This window comes from Dermacentor andersoni, chromosome 2 (assembly GCF_023375885.2).
Source record: "Dermacentor andersoni chromosome 2, qqDerAnde1_hic_scaffold, whole genome shotgun sequence".
Taxonomy (NCBI): domain Eukaryota; kingdom Metazoa; phylum Arthropoda; class Arachnida; order Ixodida; family Ixodidae; genus Dermacentor; species Dermacentor andersoni.
In genome coordinates this window covers 158,353,896-158,373,072 of record NC_092815.1, presented here as the reverse complement: position 1 = coordinate 158,373,072, position 19,177 = coordinate 158,353,896, and the positions used below count along the sequence as shown (strand labels likewise).

Sequence of the window (19,177 nt, the reverse complement as noted above, 5' to 3'; positions counted from 1 at the left end):
AACAAATTGAATTGAACATATTTTTTTGCGATTATACGCATGGCACAGCACGTCAGTATAACGGTGGTGACAAAGGCCAGCTGTAAGTGCATTGGCACACATAAATTTGGTTTGTGTTTGAAACTGGTTGCGACTATGTACTATAAGCAAGCAGCTAGCTGGTACGTTTCAAGATTATGGCTATTCCAGCTTTGACTTCCACTCATTTTAGAACTTCAAAGCTGGATTCGGCTTCTATTTTCTGTAGTGGCTAGAAATTAAAAAGTTGGATAATTTTATGCAGGTGCATTCCCTGAAATATATGGCAATGGCTGGGACAACTGCTCTCCCAGGATTTGCCAAAATGCAGTCTAAGTGTTGCCTACCATGAACTCAACATAAGCACTTTTTTCATGAACAAACAAACAAACAAAAACATGACATGCTCTGAAGGTTTCCTGTTTCTGTTTTCGAAGGTGTGCATGTAAGCTGTATGCAATGATCAGGAATGTCTAATAAAGATAACTAGCCCTGTGAGAGCTGGTAGAAGCAAGTTCTTTACACTCACCTTCCAATGTGCTCCCCGAATTTGACATTGCCAAAGAGAATGACTCCAGTCAAAGCATAAAACAATATGAGAAGAAACATGCCCATGATGATGAAAAAGCTTTTGTACACGGAAACCACCACAGTCAGCATTAACATCTTCAAGGTGGCCTGAAAATATTCAAAGACAGTGTACACTATAATGCAGTCAGCACACTGTGTCCTTGCATTTTGCAAGTGCGTGTAAGTTTTACTGCACTAACAAAACATGACTCATTAGATCAATTTCAATTCAATGGCTAGTGTTGAACCCTAGTATTAGTGTGTCCTCTGTCCTTCTTGCTGTGGTCCTGCATCCATTAGCACTCGCTACAGTTCCGCAATTTCAACCTACGCAGAGGCTAGCAAGGTTGATGCACACTGTGTTGACAGTAAAGCAAAGCATCACTATTCTGCCAAATTTTAAAAAGACGCTAAAGGAAAATATTAAACCGAGTTAGATTTAAATAATATTCTTCTAGAAGTCTGTCATCGTTTTCTGTATGCCAATATATGACTTTGTAGTGCAGAAAATTGGTGCCAAAGATCCTGCTGCTACTCCTCAATCTGGAAATGCGTGCCAAAACAGACGAGTTGATGTAGTCGCCAAACGACCTCTTTTTGCCACTGTCTGTGAATCATCCAGTGTTGACATCACGTGAGAGGTACTGTAGTCCAATACAGGTCGCGCCACACCAATTTTCCATATTCGTCATATTCCCACTTACAAAAAATCCATTCTCATCACAAATGATGAATTCATTATTAGAGAAGCGGCTGAGAAGCCGAACTTTTAAATATAGCTTCACTTAATATTTTCCTTAGCATCCCTTTAAGTCCACTGAGGACAAAGACATCTCCCAAACATCTCTAGTTACCTCTGCACCACATGACAATACCCATCATATACACTCAACATTCCTTATCCTTCATTCAAGCTAGTTCTCTACCACCCTCGACTATATGTGCCATCCGGTTATGTGATCTCTGTCTTCAACTGCAGCCTTGCCAATTATTTTCCTCAATGTAGAGGTCGCCACAGTTCAGCCCTGTTTGTTAGGCTGCCACCAGAGGGTGGCGCCCCCTGTGACTTCTGTTTGTGTGTATATGTTCGGGCCCAATAAAGGAGGAGCATTCCCTTTTCGTCTAAGCAAGCGGCCGTACGTATCGGTCCGTCCCTGCGTGCCCGTGCCCCGCAGCACTAACCACGCAACACTCAAGTTCTCATTCACTGCCTCCACGCGCTGTCCTCAACCTCTAGTCTAGAGAGGTGTGCTTGTTTGCAGACAACAGTCTGAATTTCTGTGCACCTCTCCTCTCTGGTAACAGCAAAGTACAAGCACACTTTGAGAAGCAAAGTTTTGTGCACTTTACTTGTAGACTGCACAGTACAGCTTGGCATTTTTTGCCAACATAAATTAGTAATATTTTGATATGGCTTTAGTAAGTAAGGCAATATACTCACATGTTTACCAGTAATAGTGAAGAAACGTAATATAACTACAACGAATCCAAATGAGTTGCTGAAGTCATTCTGTAACAGAAAATAAGCAAAAGACACTTTACTTCAGGGCTCTGAGCACACAAAATACTCTGAAGCATTAATCAGCAAAGAAGTCATAGAATCTTAAAACCAGCTTCATCACCATCTTATCAACTTATTGAGCAGATAAATGTATGCATTGAAGTTGTGTGCTCACCATCATCATAAAATGCATTATCACCCAAATTACGCCGAGAAACGTGACGAACAGATCATATCGATTTCTCCTGCTTTGCCAGTATCCCCTGGGTGTGAAAGCAATGTTCTTCATGGTAACCTGCAATGATAATCAAAGCACAGCTTGTCAACAAAATTCATATGTGAGAGTATATTTTCTGGTTAAACTGCATCACAGCACACTTTTCATGCTGCTTAAGAATAACTATATTTTGTTCTGATACAAAATTTCTGTTGAAGAACATGTGTGCTTAATTTTCTTTGTGTTAGAGAAAGGAGTTTCTTTCAATGTATTGATTGTATTTTTATGTTTCTGCCTGGCACTTGGAGATAAAAACAAGCTTTTCAAATTTTCTTTTTTTTCCTGCAACATTTCTTTGCACTTTCAGAACTAAAATCTCGAAAATATTACAATTTTCACACCGCAGGGGGCAAATTTGCATATCTGAGGGTCTAGCGACAGTATACCCTCACTACATACACTAACCAATCAGAACTGAGCAAAACATCCGACCACATTAGGAGCATTTTATTGTAAGCAGTCAATCCAGACACTCATTTAAACCAGCAGGATAGCCCTAACACTGAAAGAAAGGCTTATTATTTCATCAATAGATGGCATAAAGAAAGATACTCATCAACTACTTTGCACAGAAGAAGCTGGTTATATGACTGTGCCTCAGAGATGCCTTGTGCTTTTCACTCAAATGGGTGTTTTTCACCTATTTGCTGCTGGGACTCCATAGTTATGGGCAATGCAGTTTCCTTATCAGTTTGTTATCATTCAAAATGTTTACGAAGTGTGCTTTTTGTGCAAACAATGTGCGCTAGCCATCTCCCCATACCAATGTCTGATCACAGCAGGAGAATTGCACAAAATACAAACTGCACTAAGCTTGCGCAAAGCATAGCTGAGGTCTAGCAGATGCACAAGAACTGCACTGTTCATTTTTTAAAGCCCTTGAAACACACAAAGGTTCAATTTAAGCACCGCGGTTGCTCCTACAAGGTATGTCTATGACTAGAAAGAACACTTCAGAGGTTGCTAGTTTAGATGACGCCTACTGTGTCAGGGGATTTTTGTCACAGAACACATAGGAATTCAGCTGGGACTGACACTTTCATTACTGGTATAAGTAAAATTTCACTATACCCAAGGTTACAACAACAGGGAATTAACGTCATCTTCTTGAATTTAAAGGTGTTATCTTTTATTTTTCCAGAAACTAAGAAACTACTCACCTCAACTGTAAATAATATTGTGAAGCCGGCAGAAACTGTCGCAAGCGGGATTGTATGAGGTTCATCCGATTTCCACTGCAACCAGCACAAGAGAGACCAGCTCAACATGCAAAGAGACCAGGGAGACATAGAAAGATGGAGACTTGATTTGTTCAACAGTGGGCAAACAAGAGAAGCCTCAGTTTTCGGCCAACATTTTGACAAGGGCTCTTGTCTTTTGCTTAGGCATTACTGCCCGGGTGTCATGGCTGCCAGGTTCCCTGACACGTTGGTGAAGTATGTATGTGACTGTAGCACAACAAAGACAACTCCCTCTGCTGAAACATTGGCTCTAAAAAAAGGGTTGCCTTGTTTGGCCACTGTTAATCAGCTTAGCATAGATTGCATTAATTCATGAGTTGAAAGAGAACTAGCGGCAAATTTACCTGCCAAACAAAGATACTCACACTGACGCATAGTAGGCTGCTGTTGGCCATTACAAGCATGGCAATGGCTCTTTTGAAGAACAGATTCTGGGTGATGTCGTAGATGAAGGCGCGCAGCTTGTGGTGATCTGGACGCGGTGGCAGGTGGAGGGGCTGCGCAATCTTGAGTCGTTTCTTCAGGTCACACCAGCGGCGCTGGTCAACTGTCAGAAGTGCCGTCCCCTGTTCGTCAGCAGGGAAAAAGCAGCAGCGGACACACAAAAAAAGAAAATCTGAAATTTTGTAGGTGTTGCATGTCATGCTATAAGCACAAAACTGCAGAGGGCCCACAGCACTATACAAAAAGACAAAAAATTATGCAGATCCAACACACTGTGGGAATAAATGCTACGCAAAACATTATGCAGCTAGCTGTCTATCCAGAGCTAAAAACAGCTAGCCACAGCCTCTCTCATAAGCAACAGCAGCTACGTGGGGGCCATCACTAAGTGCAGACAACCAAGACTGTGCTGGAACACAGCAGCGGCAACCGCTGCTGTGTTTCAGTCCGAAGAGTGTGAGAGTTTGCTTATACAGCTTCGGCTATCTGATGTATCAGTTGTCATATTGGCATACATCTGTGAAGGGATTTTTCTATTATTCGTTGAGGAGGCTCGAAACAATGTGAGACAGGAACCTACCTACCACAAGGTGCCTATTATGATTGAAAGGATGCTTTGTGTTAGGAAATGGCAACCCCGACAATTTGATTTCTTTGACTACTGAGAGGTGTGGTGTCAGTCACCATGTGTGGCCTAGGCCACAGAGCCGGATAGCAACAGATGAAGTGATCCAGGCGAGCACTGACAAAGGAAAGAAAGTTTATTGTTCATGGCACTCGTAAATACCTCGCATGCATCATTCATGTCGATGGCAATAGGCAGGAGTAAATCATGAGCTCAACACCAGAGGCCTGCAGTGACTTTTGTATGCACCGACACCACTGAGCCACTTCATGGCCAAGCCTTCCCCCTCTGCTTTTGAACCACTCTGCATTCCATGCACAAGTGTTTGGAGCACAAAGAAGCTTAATTTTAATCGAATAGTGATCATATAAGTCTTAGAAGCGTTTGGGTGCGAGCTAGTTGGTACGGGTCATTCATTTTAAACAGCGCCAAAAAACACGCAGACAAGGATCAGCGCTGGTCCTGTGCTCTCCCTAGCCCATGTGCTTTTTGGCGCTGTTTAAAGTGAATGACCGCATAAGTCAACACACATTGAAGCTAAGACAAGCACAGGAAAAATTCAGTTAAAAGGAAAATTGAGTTGCACATCACCTATACAGAAGAGTGCTAAACGTAAGCTTTTATTCGTGTTCACAACGAAGAGAAAAAAAAAAATGACAGTGGAAGAAAAGGAAAGTTGCAGCCAGTGGGAGCCTAACTCACAACTTCTGCATGATGCACATGGTGCTCTACTAATTTAAGCTATGATGGCAGGTTTTCTTGGTAATTGAGCACATACTTATGTAACCTAGCCCTGAGAATGCTAACCAGTGTTGCTTACTGTCATGGTACTTGTTGGTATCGGTGTTTATTGACTTTTTATATGGGTGTTATCAGTTTTCTGTTGGCACTCTCATGAGGCTGCTATCTCCTGTGTGCACTTGTGCCTGCATACCATGTAGGCTCTAAAGGACAGCAGCAAGAAATAGCGAATGGCACCAAAGAAATGAAGAAGAGGTTTGACCACTGGACTTACTAGCATCTACAACATTTGCACTGACCTCAGTTGAGTTCTTGGCCTATGTACCTTAAGGGGCCTTGAAAAAACTATTTCAACTGAGGCCAGAAGATATAACAATAAAGCAGGAGACAATCTCCTTAGCTTTCATGCACACTGATCAAGGGAGCAATTCAAGTGCTTGAGAAAAAAAATTGACGAGAGTAAAGTACAAGGTATTTCAATAGCTACTTGCTATTGCTACCTCTGGAGAAACACTAGATGAGCTTCTCACCTTGTTTTCACTGTAGTTTGCAATCACAACACCGACAAATAGTGTCAGCCCAATCATACAGCCAAGAAATACAAAAATGTGAATGTAGATGGCATGAACCTGAAAAAGAATTATAGCTTCATTTCATTGACCATTCATTTATAAAATTAATTATATTTTTTATCATAGTACAAAAATAAAATGTCAGTAGTACTTATAGTATTGAAGTGCAAGCTTGCATGAATTTTAGCAAATGTTTTCACTTGTCAGAAAAACGTCTCTAGTTTATCGCATGAGACACTGTGCATGTATGATGATGTAACAGCAGTTGGCAATGGTATGTCATAATCTCTGCATTTATTGGATGCATAAAGCTCAGCAGAGTAACGTCAGCAGCTCTGAACGTGGCCATGTGTCTGCATGCAAACACCAGGGTAAACCTCAATATCTGTCGTGTGTTTGGAGCGTTGCATAACAACTTACTCTGTCAAGGCATCATTGTGCTGCAGAACTGCTTTTAGCAGCCATCTGACATAACGACCCTCAACTCAACTCGAGCATCCACAGTTGACCTGGGCTGCTACCTTGTATGCATTCGAAAAGGCGATGTTCGGTTTCGCGTCATGCGATTGGCCTAGATTACCTAAGCTGCAATATCGGCATGGCCTGGACAATCACGCAAGGTGAAACTGAATGTTGGCTTTTCGAATGCGAGAAAGATAGCGGCCCTGAACTCTAGTGACTTCAGCTAGTACCCATACAATGACAGCCTTGATTGCCCTGGACCAGATGTCTTTAATCTACAACTCCTGTGGTGCATAATTTTCATTTGGCTCTATCTCTATAGCGGGTAGTTATTTGCAGTGTCATGTTCACTGCTGCTCATCAACACCATTGCATGTTGTCTGCGTGTGGTTTACGCATGACTTTGGTTATAAGACACATGCTATGTACAGAACATAGCCTAATCTGCAACAAGGTCGGAAGCCACAGTTGCTGCTCAGTTTGTGTGTGCTGTACCCGAAAAGTAATGTACAGAAAATGGCATATTGATGGCTTGCGATATGAAGGAATGCCCTCGTCACTTTACGGTTCACTTTCTATAAATTGGTTAAGCCCAGTTCTTATGGTATGCAGAGGTGCCAATATGTCTCTTAGCTAACATTTTCGTCTCAAACATCAGAGCATAGTGTATATTAAAGACCAGGAATGGGGACCTTTGTTCACCTAAGTAGCTGTAAACTGAAAATGAGATGCCATTAACCAGCTCTAATAATACTAATAACAATCAATGTTTTACAACAATGATAATAATACTAATGGCCATTATCATCATGATATCAGCAGTGGCTTCTAAGAGAGCAAATAAAACAATAAATTTCACCAACAAGAAACAGACAGAGGTCACGTTTGCACTTATTATAGGATCCAATCGAGTGGATTTTGCAGAGCTGGCTGTCAGTTACCTCGTTTTTCTATTGGCCAGCATAAAAGAAGCTATCAACATTTCATGCTAGCATGAAAATTATCATTCTGCTGAGCAAGCATGAGGGCAAATCCTACTACGTACTGCAGTAGCATATGTGTGTATCTTGAGCATATCTTCAGCAATGTCATAGCCACATGCGAATGCTAACAATGTGTTAGTTATGTTAAACAACTAAACTATGTCTAGCACAAAAGGAAGAGAACAAGCACTGGAGCAGAGAAATAGACAATAACTTCTCAGGTAATGCACATCAGTGCTACTTTTTAAGATCGATTGTTTGCTTATAAAAAGGAAAAAGAATGCATAAAGGTTGAATATAATGAAAACATTTTTATAGCATTAACAAAATGCATGCCACCATTGGTAATGTCACAACAGCCAGAAAAGTTATATTTTAATGAAATAAAAGTTGGAGACAAAAAAAAGTGAGATGTCCAGATTATACTAATGGAATTTTGCAGCAGTACTAAAGATCAATGACATAAGTGCAAATGACAATAACTTAAGTGCAAATGACTACTAAGAAATGTATGTGTGAAAATTTATTTGCTATAGCAGTTGCCACTTGATTGAGGTCAAGCTTTGCTGAAGAGCACAAGCATGCTTTTCTACATTGCAAGAGTTGGGCGGTGATAAGCTTTGAAAAGAAATTGACACACAAACACATGAATGAAGAAACAGACTTCTGCAATTTTTTGTTCTGTACAAGAATGCTAAACTACTTCTTGCAAACTTAATGCGCAGGTTGGTAATGAAATTAGCCCCTCCCGTGCCATGCTACTATCCGGAATTTCGACCAAAAATGGCCAAATTGTTTTTTAAGACCTCAGTTGCCAACATGTTTTATACTTCCTCAGAAAGAATAGGTTCACTCCTGCTCATGTTGTCCTGTGGATTATGTGCTGCCATCTACCAAAAACATAACTAAGCACTGAGACAAAACTGGGCTCGTCCATGGCATGGCTAGCAAGTGCAAAGTACAGCTGATGAGCTGCGCTTGTCCTTGGCTGTTTTTATCAGAAACGCATGGATTGGCCCGGCTCGTCCAAAGCAGAGAAGGGGTTAACAAACTTCAAGTGAGATTGTGAACCAGGCTGAAATTGCTTGGTCAGCATGTTGCAATAAAAGCTTTAATTGCAGCATGAATTACACTTTTTTATGCAATGTCATAATGTTTAATATAAAAACACATATTATAAAATATATGGCTGGTGATGGCAAATGACTTCTTGCAGCAGCCAGTTTTCTCACCATTCAGGCAAAAGTGCTATAGAATTACAATAACTGCAGCATTAGGTGATGTGTTTCCACTTCTCTGGTTATTTTTAGAAATCTACAACACAACTAATAACTGTTTATTTGCTCTAAACTCTATTTGTTCAAGCTGTGCAAATGCAGGTTCTGGTTTAAAGTGACAAACAGAGTGATGACCACAGTTACACCTTGATATAACGAAGTCAGTAAGATCAACAATTTCATTCAATATATAGAAATTTCGTTATACTGAAATTCCGTGTTTTATACAAATAAGTACAGCCACCAATGCTTTTTTTCTTACATGGAAGTGGCCGCAAAATTTTCCAAATTATCAGGCAATCCAAGAAAGCAAATTTGAATGAGAAGAAAACTCACTGTTGAATGATACAGAATGATACAGAATGTCCAATGATATCTTAATAATTATCTGCAGTACGAAGCGAAGCTGCAGTCACTTCTTTGTGCCCACTCCGCTCCCACGGCTAATAGTGCCGCACACAGTGGAACAACGCTATCACGAAAAGCACGGCAGTGGGGAGTTAATGCTTCGTCTGCCTCTCGCTTCAATGCGCCTCCAAAACTTGTGATTGCGCAACTGCCAGCAGCAAATGTGTGGTATGTCAGCGCACGGCACCATGCCAACTCAGCGGTCCCAGTATTTGCACGTGCAGCAGATTACCTCTGGAACAGAGTGCGCACAGGCTGCGTATGTGCTCAGTCACACTGGCAACCATGTGCAGCCAGCCTCCTGCTAAAGTGCCTCGATATGCACCTCCTCCACCACTTCATGCAAGGAGCGGGCGAGAGTGGCAGGCGAGGAGGACATTGAGGCATCTCTTCCCTTCCTCCTTTCCCTTTGCTCGCAAGCGGGAAGACGGCGCTGATCAAGCCACCATCCTTCTCAACTCACCCTCACACCCTTTCCCTCGCATCTAAAGCACACAGTGCAAGAGGTGAGATAGGATCTTAGAACATTTCACGCTGTTCTGTTTTGGCGGCGCGCGGTTTGAGAGGTGCATTTGCAAGCAGACACACGTAATTCAACCATCTGACCAATTGCATCTGCAGAAGTTTTCATTTAGTGTGTCAGTATTCCTTGGCGGATGCAGTGAAATTTCATTATATTGAAATCATGTTTAAACATAATTTCTTATAGACAAGAAGCTAGAAAAAGTTAAATACTTCGTTATCTCAAGAATTTCGTTATGCTGAAGTTCATTATATTGAGGTTTGACTTATAGCAACATGAATGCCTTGGCAAAATGCACTGGATGACAAGTTGCACATATCGATAGCAAAAAAGAAAAGCAATGTACATTTACAGTGCAACCAGACAAAGCACAAGAAATGTATTCTCGAATGACCTGACATTGGGCTAGTTGGTGATCTTCGTAAGTGAACATGCTATGCGCAGAATGGACACCACAAAGAAGAAGATGGATAACTATGGATTGCTACTACCAACTGTTGGTAGTAGCACTCCGTTGTCAGTCTTCTTTGTGGTGTCCGTACCACACGCAGTATGCTTATTTCTGCACAAGAAACGGCTGGGACACGAGACTGCAACCTGTCTTTTTCTTGTGTTCTCTCTGGTTGTCTGTCATGTTCTTTTTGTTTTGTTTTTCACTATCAGCGTGAATGTACTAAATGAGGATGTGAGTGTTCATGCTGCAAAGACTTACTGGCCCCAGCCTGTGTAGCAGAACGTCACGAATGTCTAGCCATCCTTTGAAAGAGAGCACCTCAAAGAGTGCAAGCATAGCATTGCCAATACTGTCAAAGTTGAACCTGCGAGGGTTTGCCCTGTGGGCAGGGAAGACAGCAGCCAGGTCAGGGAAGAGAAGAGGCACGATAAGCACACTGGAGAGATAGGGGGCCCATCTCTCTTCGCCTAGAAAGCACGCAGTGAACTAGCGCAATTAACTACAAGTGCTAGCACCATGCTCTCTCTAGCTGTGCCACTACCATCTACTCGATTTTATTTCTTGTTTTTTTGTCTGAAGCACAGTGTCGACTACATTGCTGATCATTGGAAAAAAAAGTGCTGATTGAACTTTTAAATGCGCATAAATAGCTGCTAGCGAGCACATGCAGTGGTGGAAAGTTTCAGTCCCTGCACGTGCTCAATTTGCAGGTGCTGTCGTACAGCCTGCAAAAAAATGAGATGCAATTACAGTTGCAGGCAGACAAATAATCACATTTGACAAGTGTCCCTGTACCATCAATTAGGAAACGCTTGAGCTTACACTACAAATTGCTGTAGCTACATCATGGAAGGTAACTGTCTACTTAGTGCCTCTTTTCACAAAAGTAGTGAGGCATTCCTTGTGAGCTGCCACAAACAGCAGTGATCGCATTTTTGGCTATCTGAACAAATAACAGTCTAGGCTATTGGTTGAAGCCTGCAACTGTAGTAATGTATTACCAGTAATATTAAAATACACAGTTCTGTGAACTGCTCCTAGCTGCAAAGTCCACTTCTCTATTGCTCTGTTTCAACTTCTATAGCTATATCAGCAGTCCATATGCAAAGTAGCTGCTTATTTTTTCATAAAACACCCCATGTAAGGGTTCCTTAAAATACAGCAAAAGTTCACGTTACTTAGTTTATGTCTGGCACTTTTTGCAGTGTGCTCTCCTATAACAAAATTTCAAAGTATAAAAAATATGAGCCAAGGAGAAACTTTTCGTTAGCAGCTGCAAAGGTTTCAACAGGTCATCACCCTTTCAGTGCTAGGGTTTTACAGCTACTAGCATAACACTTATGCTCCTATGCTTTGACTTGGGTTAATTAACTGCATTCTGTTTGCAAATATTCCTGATTTAAAACACAAAGCTCAAATTCACTACAATGTTTTCAAGAAGGGACCTTCTATTAAAGTTGTTTTCACAGCACATAGGAGCAGCAAAGACTGCAGAATTCTATGGAGAGTTTTCCAAGAACAGCATAATAAGTGGTCAGCATGAAAAATAACAAACAGTTTAAGTATGCAATAAGTCGACTGCTGATACTGCTACTCACAGCTTTTCCTTCCAAACAATATGTGCAGCACACAGTATTTTGCAGCTAAGTAAAATGTGACAATAACTAAACACATTTTCGAAAGATGTTAGTTCAAAGAGCGTGAAGGTGCGGGCACTGGTCTACATCTGCAGAGAGTGCAGTTAGTCCCGAGTGGCAAGATTTAGTCAGCTTTTAGAAGTACAGAGGTGCACAGATTTTTTTTCCTTGCTTCTGGTTGCAAGTAATCATGGGCACCTCTGCCGACTGGATTCAAGCAACTGCAGTTTCTTTAAAAACCAAGAATACAAACGAAAGCTAATTTTTATTAAGGTCTGCCCGAGATGCTTTTAACATTATGAAAGATGTAGGCATGGGCTCAAGACAAATATATATATATATATATATATGTATATATATATATATATATATATGAGTTTAGATGTGGTCTGTGATGCTACTTAGAAGTGGGACATGTACAATTTATATTTCCAATTTTTATGTTGCTGTTCTTTTTCCTCTACACTACAGCCTGAGCTCACAGTATCCCAGTTCTCTTACAGCAACAACCACACGAATGCATTTCCAGAATATTTTCAGCGTGCTGTTTCCTGGTCTTCCAGCATCTATTTCTTGTTACATAATGACCATGCTGTAATATACTGGATAAAATATGCTTCATATTGTGACAGAGTTAAACCAAAATGGGAGTGACCACCGGCTGCAGTGTTGCCAACATAGGGCAATGTCAAGTCAAAAATGTGTCAGATATGTGTTTCTCGTGTTTTCTATCTAAAAGTTCTGCTTCTGCGCTTAACCTTTCTGATGTGCACTATTATATTCAGCTGTGTATTTCAATTAAATAACATGAATAAATCCTGGCTTTCACACCACATGGAGAATGAAAACACCATGCCTAGATGCATCACAATAGTGCATAGAAGGGTTTTATACAGGCACATCATTTCAACATTAGACTTGATTAAACCATCCTGCTAGGCTTTCCAGTTGAGGTCACATTAGTAGCATCTTGCTGATGTCACACAAGTATGCAAAAGCAATGTTAAAAGCAGTGGACAAAGGACCAAGTCGCACGGCTGTTCAATAAGCTCTGCCACAGCTGCAGTTGCTTAGCCAGGTCGCTTTGCAGTCGGTTTAGTGATGGCGGTTTAGTTGCAGTGTGCACACGGTGCATGTGTCCCAGAGGACATCACACGAATGGAGTCATGCTTGTGCCTTGCAATCCCTTGTGCAGTCGAGACTCACACAGCTCACTTGCTCGATAATAATGTCTCTGACATCGGTATAGCCTTCTAAGGAGAGCACCTCAAATAAGGCGAGCAGAGCGCTGCCTAAGTTGTCGAAGTTGAAGTTTCTCGGATTAGCCCTGAAGGTAGAGGAAGCAGTGAAGGGGAGGGAACAATTTCAGTTTATCGCTGGTGGCTTCACAAAAAACCACATCAGATGACAAGCTGTACATGGCAATGCAATGTCAGCCTTGTCTACATGTGCTTTGTCTTTTGGGCATGTCTATAACAGGTTAGGTAAACAACTTGTGGCTTGCACTTCATAAACAGAAAGCAGCTGTAACAGAAAAAAAATGCTCCTTTGACAGAACTCGTTGCTCTACCTGTCCCTGCACAGCCAGCAATCTAGCCCAGAAATATTGATCGAACATGACTATCAAAATAAGCTGAATTTCCTCCTAGCCAAGGCAAGCAATGCAGAACTGAGAACTGCACTCAGCACCTAGCTGTGTGTGGCCACTACATGGGGCCTTTTAACTCTCAGCTGCTTGCCTGCAGCCTCAGAGAAAATTCAGTTATTTCATGTTTTACAACTGAAAAAAAACTTTTCTGGCAATGGTACACCAGAACTTGACATCAAAGGAGCCAATGAACTATTGTAGTTTCAGTGAAAAGCTCTTATTGCTGCATTTGGCGCCTACCCTGTCTATCGCTATGACTGTTCGCAACAGGAAGCCCTCCTCGATCACAATCTGCCCTCCCTCTCGACACGCAGCAGTGTCGTGCTGCGCTCTGTGGTGCTTGCTCTCCTTCCCACCGAGCAGGCCCTATGTTCGGAATATGCCGCCAGGTGACGCCACCTTTACGTCACATTCACAGAGGATCAGGGTGGCAGGTTTCCAACTCAAAGTGAATTTCATCACAATTGCAACACATTTATTCTGGTGCCGCGGAATGCCTTGCCAACATATAACCACAAATAAATCACAATGTATATGCTAATTTATTTGCCTATGTGTTGTCAAGTCGGTTCGGCTGCAGCATAACAGCTGTTAATTATGTGCTTCTGCTGAAAGTTGTACAGATATCGCTTAATTTTTTCTACATGGCTTTGCATGCTGTCCAATGTGCTGACTGTTTATCATACCCATCTGACACGTGTAAAGCCACTTTCCAGCAAATCGTGCACAACCTCATCAATCTTTCAATGGCTTGGACATTATTAAAATGCAAGTGGAAGGCAGTATCTATTGCAAAAACCAGTGCCTTCAGAACTGCAGCAAGAACTACAAGATATATCTCACATGCTGCACACTATCTTTCTGCAATTCCTTTTCTGCACATTTTTCACTGTGCATGTTCCTTTTACTAGCAAAACAGAAATGGACAAGTTCTTATATAACAGGACAGTTGCAACTTCCCTTAGTGTTAAGTTGCGCAGAAGGAGAGTGCACATTTTTGAAGGACCTAATTTACTACAGTGCACTACAGTGTAACATATTATCAGCGCCAAAAGGTTGGGTTAGATCAAAAATTTTAATCTGTGCGAGCTTCGCGCACACAGCCCATATATAAAGCAACAGAGTGATACTTTTGTTGCACGCACTAGCAGAGACGACAACAATGTAGCCTCTGCTACATTAGTTTATAAAAGAATTTTCATGGAAATATTTTTAACAGAAAACATGCCCCATATATTTTGGTGCCAACAGCAAACATTAAAAGAGCTCCGACAATGCACAGTAAACTAAGCATGAAACATTTTGCATAGAGTTAAGTACATTTTACACTAAGGCATGTAAGATTCGTCATTGTACTAGGCCTGGCTACGCCACAATAAAACTGTTCAGTGCATTATATCTGTCTGCTGTAAAAATATATGTAAAAAAATAAAGAAAAGTGTACCAATAGTGCCGTAGTAGGAAGATAACTTGATACAAAACAATTTGAAAACAATATTGAGAGTGACGTGCACTATAAAGCTGCCAGAGCATTTATTTTTTCTGCATTGTGCACCAAATTAGAAGGCTTATTGTATGCTGTCGTGGGACACACAGATAAACAATTTAATAGTAAGTGAGCAGAATCAGAAGACGTACCAAACACGAGGCACCAGGATTACAGGGTAGGTGTCATTTTCTGCTGGCTGGAGCTTCATTTTGGTGACAAAGACCTTGCGCATAAAAAACCCAACGCACTCCCTCTGCAAAGTCAGATGGAGAGTAAGATAGTGGCTTACCAGAGTAAATATGCCTGCAAAAGCTAATTTATCGTTTATCATCACCAGTCACCATCACCAGTCACCAATTACTGTAGACCTCGTTTATCAGGGCTTGAAGAGGAGGACAATGTTGTTTCACTTAGCCTAAGTACTATTCGATGGAGCAACAAATTGTTCTTCAAGTATCACTGTTCTAGAAGTGTAAAGTATACTGGTAAAACAATTCTGCGGCATTCTACATAGCATTTCATAACGCTTTTCTGCACAAGAATGTGCACATACTTGAAATGGTGGCAAAGATTATCAAGGTGGTTAGCCTTCAGTCGTCGATGCGAGAATATCCGCATACTCATGACGCCTGTGGCAGAAAGGATGTTCCACATCCGCCACCAAGGTTTGTTAGTGGTGGCGCTGGCTAACACTCCCAAGGTTACTTCTAGTAGAAGAAAAATACACCCAACAAAGTGGATGGGAAAATGGTGCCTCGGTAGCTCATTTGGTTAGAGCATCACATGCATAATGTGAAGACATGGGATCGTTCCCCACCTGCAACTAGTTGTTTTTTCATCTACTTTCATTACTTAATTTATGATTTCTTTAATTCAATTAGTAAGTACTACAAGTAATTTCCCCTATGTTGTCCTTGGTGTCTTTGTTTGTTGGCTTCTCATGATACATTTTGCCTAATGTTACAGGTGTTTCTTGGCTTTCCTCTTTTCTTCCTAAGTGGGCTACCTAATGAAAACTACGGTTGCAAGTAAATTTATCTTTGTCAAGCACTTCTGACATCTACAAGGAAGCATTATGGTGCAGCTGGACCTGCTGACATTATCAACCTTGCCTTACTTTTCACTACTATAAACATCACTAACCTGTGCTAATCGAACGTTACAGGTATTTCCATCTGAGTAGTTCAATGCAACCAAATTATTTACCAAGTTTTATACATGAAATAAATAGAAGTGCCTAACATGGCTGGTTTTCCACAGGTTTTACTAAATAGTCTAAATCTTTCTATAGACAAGCTGAGCCTGTCCAAATGTTTTCCAGACATGCTACTAATGCAGGAGCACTGTCAGTGAGCTAAACATTTGCTTTGACAATTGGAATAATTGAGCTCACGTGAAAACAAGCAACTCCTGCTGGTAATAAGACTTCACCACAAGAAGGGGCTAGGGTTATTCTCATTACAATAATTCCACTTCAGTGAATCTGCACAGAAATGCTGAACACAAATCGCCACTATCTGTATGCAATACACGCAGGCAACGCTATGCAGGCCACAATTATATAGTACCATATGCATACGAACTGAATGATTTTTGCTAAGTTGTCTTTGGTTAGCTCATAGTTGAAGAAGTGGCGCAGGTGATGAGGCACTCTCAGCATTCACTAACATGGTTGAAAGTCTTCATGGTATCATATCGCTGCACCAAATGATAGAATGAAACCCTTTTCTTTAGCTGAAGCACACTATATAGTGACAAACTGTAGCTGCACACACAAGTCAATATATATCTTTGTTTTGTATGACCAAGGCTAATTTATGAAGAGTCCACTGTAATGTTGCTGAGAATAAATCAATAACTGAATAAAAGACAGGCAGGCAAGATGATTATGAAGTGCAGCTAGCTCTGGAATTGATTACTTACTCTTGTTTTGATATCCGGATCGTTGCAGCGTGCCAATCGGCCACCAAACAGGTGCACGCCATAACACGCAAAGACAAACATGAGAACAATTAATAGGATGGAGACCTGTAAGGAATAGAGAGCCTCAAGTTAGCAAATGCACTCACATTTAATGCACACAGTAAGAAATTTTCCTTGTCTCACCAAGTGATTACCGTGGTAAGCACACAGCATTGCAATTAGAAAATATAGTACTAACATGCATGGTAACAGCATTGTTGGCCATAAGCTCATGAACTAAGCATTCTATAAGCATATTGCACTTATTGTCCATTGGTCATTGGCCTTGTTATGCCTAGTACACCGGCACTAATGAGATCACCAAAATTAAACTGCGGCACATCTCATGATCATACGGTGGTTTTGGCACATAAAACCCCAGAAATGTTTTTTAAGCAAGCTGCACTGCACTTATTATATTAAGTACTTGGGAGGAAGGCTACCTGAGAACACTCAGTACTGATGGTTCCCGTTATGCTGGAGGATAGTTCAGGTTCAGTTAAGATGTCCATTCATGGAGGTGCCCCCCTAGCCCAATGCTTAATTAGCAATACTGTTACAGTGACACCAGTTGAGCTCGAAACTCCATTTACTGTGTCTGTTCGTCCTTCCTGTTACGCCGTTGTCATTATCATGTCATTGTAAGCATGTCATCAGGCTGGCCACTACCTTATTATCAGTTTTACTCTCACCGTATGGCAGAAGAAAAATCCTCAACCCACTGGTATGTAACCTGTTTGTGAGCAAATTTTGTTGGCCCATATGATGAAAAAACAAGGAGGGAGCACTATGTCCTAATTCTGGAAGGTGGACAAATTAAAATTAAAATCAAGATTTACCGCATGAAACATGTGGCATGTTTATTTTTATTTTTTAATGCAGGCAGAAGAGAGAAGGAGCTTTTTGCACCTTCTTGCTTCCAGTGGCCCATGCAACACATGTCATGCTTTTAGGTGTTACCGTCAGAATGTGCCGGAGATAGAACTATGGCACTAGATTCAATTGCTATGGCATTGTAAGCAAAAACATGTAAGACCAGGTGTTTGCTACAGGGATCAGCCAGCTGAACTAAAAAGATTGATGCACAACACACCTATAGTGCACCTCAATGCATCCCAATCACTCTTCATAACCACAGTCAAAAACATCCAAACCTACCAGAAGTATTTCCTTAAATCCACGGCACAGCTCGCAGACCACCTTGCGCATATGAGGCACAAGGCTGAAGATCCTGAGTGGCCGCACACAGCGAAGCAGCAACAACAGCTGGGTGCCTGACTGTGGTGGGACTTGCTGGGGCATCCAGCACAGAAAGACCAGGCTTACCTGAACAAGGGGAAAAGGCAGACATCTAAAGCAATGGAAAGTTAAGCTTAACTCTGCGGCATACGAGGCCTTTATTACACTGGAGTCACTAGAGCAACTACCCTGTCCCTGCCATTCCCACAGACCCCTTCCTCAGCATGGAGTAGCAGGCTAGAGGTTCAACACTGAAGTTAATCTCTCCACCTTTCCCTCATTAAACTTTCTATTCCTCTTAGTCACTGCATCATGAACAACACAGTACTTGCAAGGGTCACTGTGAAGTCAGTTGATCCTCACAGTTGACTCTGCAGCATGCTTAGTGGCACAGTAAAAGGAGTGGCACAAAAATGGAGAGAATAATTAACTGACAAGGAGCAATTATCCTACAAGGCAATTATGCTAGCTTCAATCTCTTAATGCTAGATACAGAAGACATAGAGCTTACAAAAGTGAACTGCTTTGCAATGCATGAGAGTGTTTTGTCTTACACTGTCTCAGCAGCACAATGCTTTATAGTTGGCTAAAAAAACTTGTTTTTATATTTATGACCATTTATGCTGCATGTTTTTAAAGCGTTATAGCATTAGTTGCAGTTCTAAATGTAGAAAAAAAAAAGAATGAATAACTATTGCTACTGCATTTTTCATCAACTTTTCGTTTACGGGAGATAGCCCATTATGAAAGCTCAGTTTGAAAAATTGTGGCTTGTAGTGCGTGGCAAATATGCTCAGGCGGCCATGTATAAATAAGCAGGTACAGTATATAATGATACATTTTTCAGGCAGCATAGACAAGGAAAGAGCACACACACTCTTCAGTTGCCACCTTTCTGCATCAATGCCCTGTTCCACATAGAAATAATTATGCAATAAGCAAGCAAATAACTCGGATGCAAACTATTGAGAACCATAGACTGCCCTTAATATCAACATCAGTTTAGTAACTTCTATTTAATTTCCTGGTGATCTAGTACACCTAACATAAGCTGAACTTCTGATCAGACAGAGTTCAAGAGTCCTTTTATGTTCATCCTTAAGGAG

General features: G+C 41.2%; 1 protein-coding gene across 2 annotated transcripts in view; it reads right to left on the bottom strand.

Moving 5' to 3' along the window:
* na (sodium leak channel non-selective protein na) overlaps positions 1-19,177 on the bottom strand; it is a 74,898-nt gene that overhangs the window by 16,806 nt on the left and 38,915 nt on the right. For both annotated transcript variants that reach the window (XM_050187376.3, XM_072286577.1), the window contains 10 exons: positions 17,991-18,158; positions 16,794-16,898; positions 15,020-15,123; positions 10,355-10,475; positions 5,948-6,046; positions 3,973-4,173; positions 3,527-3,601; positions 2,265-2,384; positions 2,030-2,098; positions 548-696 (listed from right to left, as the gene is read on the bottom strand). In XM_050187376.3, coding sequence (XP_050043333.1) covers positions 548-696; positions 2,030-2,098; positions 2,265-2,384; positions 3,527-3,601; positions 3,973-4,173; positions 5,948-6,046; positions 10,355-10,475; positions 15,020-15,123; positions 16,794-16,898; positions 17,991-18,158 — 1,211 coding nt within the window. The remainder of the gene's footprint in view (positions 1-547; positions 697-2,029; positions 2,099-2,264; positions 2,385-3,526; positions 3,602-3,972; positions 4,174-5,947; positions 6,047-10,354; positions 10,476-15,019; positions 15,124-16,793; positions 16,899-17,990; positions 18,159-19,177) is intronic.